Here is a 2,368-nt window from a genome sequence, read left to right on the forward strand (position 1 = left end):
GGGATGGCTAATTACACTGTATCGGGCTTGCACACTTTGTAAATTAAACGAGATTGTAAAAGGGGATAGTAGTGACTGTATGATTTTGGCTCTCTCTGGTGCCTTTCATCTGTCTATGTTTTGTGCTTTCAAAAGTTGCAATAAATAAACCTCATGCTACATCTAGAAAGTCAATTGTTTTGTATTCCTCAGTAAATAAGGAACTGAACTGGGAAGGTTATCAGTAGCATCATTGTGAGCGTGTAGCTCATATCAGGAGGTGAAGTCACGACAGCCAAGGTTTAATTTTTGAAGGTGCTCAGTGTGTCTCCTGCCACTGATTTCCTCTGAGCACAGACATCTCCATGCCCAGAGACACCAGCTTGAGACTGTTTCTGTTGTTAAATTGTTAAAATGGTTCCTGACACTGTTCTGTCCTGGGCTGATGGCCCTCTCCCAAGCAATTCCTGTGCACATTTAGGGAGATAGGACATGACAGGGACCATTCCCAGGGAGCATCTAGGAAGGGTATGTGGGTCTGATGGTGTGGATGTGGGCTAATCTACGTGAGCTGGCCCCAAGGGCAAAGAGCAATCCCGAGTGCATTTAGTGTTCTAAGATGAGCTCCTGAAATTAGTGGGCAAATTTGAAATGTTTGACCTCTGTTTTGCAAAGTTACTTTTCAGTGAGTCCATCCCTCCTCCTGCTGAGAATCTGATGGTAGTACCAGCAGCATGCTGCTGTGGAGGCTGCGTTATATCCCACTGAATTTTGCATGTCTCCGTTTGAACTAGTCACTCTTTGGCTTCCTGTATAACCATGGGAGACAACGAGGCACCTCTTGGGTGATTCATCCCCCTTAAGATAGGTGTCTAAGGCTGGGCAGATGAATCACCCTTGAGAGCTGCCACTCTCTCCAGCAACTGTAAAGAGTCAAGGGTGACCAGCTCTGCTTCAGACTTCTGCCAGTTCATCGGCTCTGTTCAGTCCAAAATCTCTCTAATAACCCTGGTCTCTCAAATGCCTTCAGTCTGCTTCCATAAATTATGTGTAAAGTGAGGATACAAGTAATTCGACTGAACTTCAAAGATATTCTTGCACTTGTGTCAAAAGTAACCTGGGTGAAAGGGCGAACCTGCTTTCCTCTGTCAGAGCTTTGGAGACTCCTGCTATTTGTACTGTTAGGTTGTAGAGGGTGACATCCCAAGATTTCATTCTGGATGTGGAGAGCTCCCCTTGCATCGTACAGAGCTAGAGGGGCAGCTGTAATGTTTAGGACCATATACTATAACAAATAACATTGACCATGCTAGATGAGATGTCAGTGCATGACTTAAACCTTGGTCTAAACAAGGAGTGGCAAGTTTAACAGTGAAAAAGCAAATTTTACCCTTGGAACATCTGGGGAGGTTGAGGATTATTTTCTCCCGTTGGTTTTGTGGCTTTCTCTGTACTGCACCCTTGGCAACAGGGTTTCGGTGAAAGGAAATCACCCGAGCGCTTTGACTGTCAAGTGATTTATATCAAGTTTAGATGGTTAAAGTCCACATTTGTGTGAATGTGTGTGTATGTGGGGGAAACCCAAAAGTTGAGGTTAAATATATGAATTCTATAGATGCCTCCTCTCTAGACCTTTGTAGACAAATGTGTTAGAGAGAGGACAAGGACAGAGCAGTGGATTTGGGAACACAGACCCATGGTTCTACCACCTGCTCAGAGTGACCCCAGCCAAGACACTTCTCTTTATGCCTCAATTTTCTAGTTGGCAAGAGCTGCATAATATTGAACCACCATATGCAGGGAGTGATTTAAAAACTTGTAAGCAGTCACAGTAAATATAACATAACCAGCAGGGCTCAAAATCCAGAAGCAGAGGCCCTGTTTGTTAAGCGGATGTCCTAATTACTGCACTTAGCGGTCAGGAGCAGCATGTGCGGTAGGTTGCTCGCTCTTTCTGAGGCTGTTTGGTCTGTGTCTGTCTTAGAGTGATTTTGTATGTAATCATTGATTGTTTTGCTCTTTTGGGGAGATAGGTTCATTTGCCTTCGCTCCTTTCTAATGAAGGTCGAAAAGATATAACTAGAGCTGAGAAGGAAGAGGATAAAAGAGGAAAATCAGAAGAAGAGGCTCTTGTAACCAAAAGAGGGGAGCCAGTCAGGATCAAGATCTTTGAAGGAGGGTAAGTGTCTCATTTTACTTCTCTTTTTGTGTCACAGTTGTATAGGAGTTACTGATAACAATGATGGCAAGTCAGTGAAGGTGCCACATGGAGGTGAGCGGAGGCCAGATAATAGTTGGATTTCAGCTTACCTGCTACAGCCACTGTAAAAAACTGGCCCTCGAGATCAGTAGATACTCTGGACTGCATTAATTTTCTTTTTTTTTTTTT

General features: G+C 43.9%; 1 protein-coding gene across 1 annotated transcript in view; it reads left to right on the plus strand.

Annotated features, from left to right (window-relative positions):
- Positions 1 to 2,162, plus strand: part of HIVEP3 (human immunodeficiency virus type I enhancer binding protein 3) — a 9,384-nt gene extending 7,222 nt beyond the window's left edge. The window contains exon 2 of the mRNA XM_009699778.1: positions 2,013 to 2,162. Coding sequence (XP_009698080.1) covers positions 2,013 to 2,162 — 150 coding nt within the window. The remainder of the gene's footprint in view (positions 1 to 2,012) is intronic.
- The last annotated feature ends 206 nt before the right edge of the window (positions 2,163 to 2,368 follow it).

The sequence above is a fragment of the Cariama cristata genome, unplaced genomic scaffold (genome assembly GCF_000690535.1).
Source record: "Cariama cristata isolate BGI_N322 unplaced genomic scaffold, ASM69053v1 scaffold39664, whole genome shotgun sequence".
Classification (NCBI taxonomy): domain Eukaryota; kingdom Metazoa; phylum Chordata; class Aves; order Cariamiformes; family Cariamidae; genus Cariama; species Cariama cristata.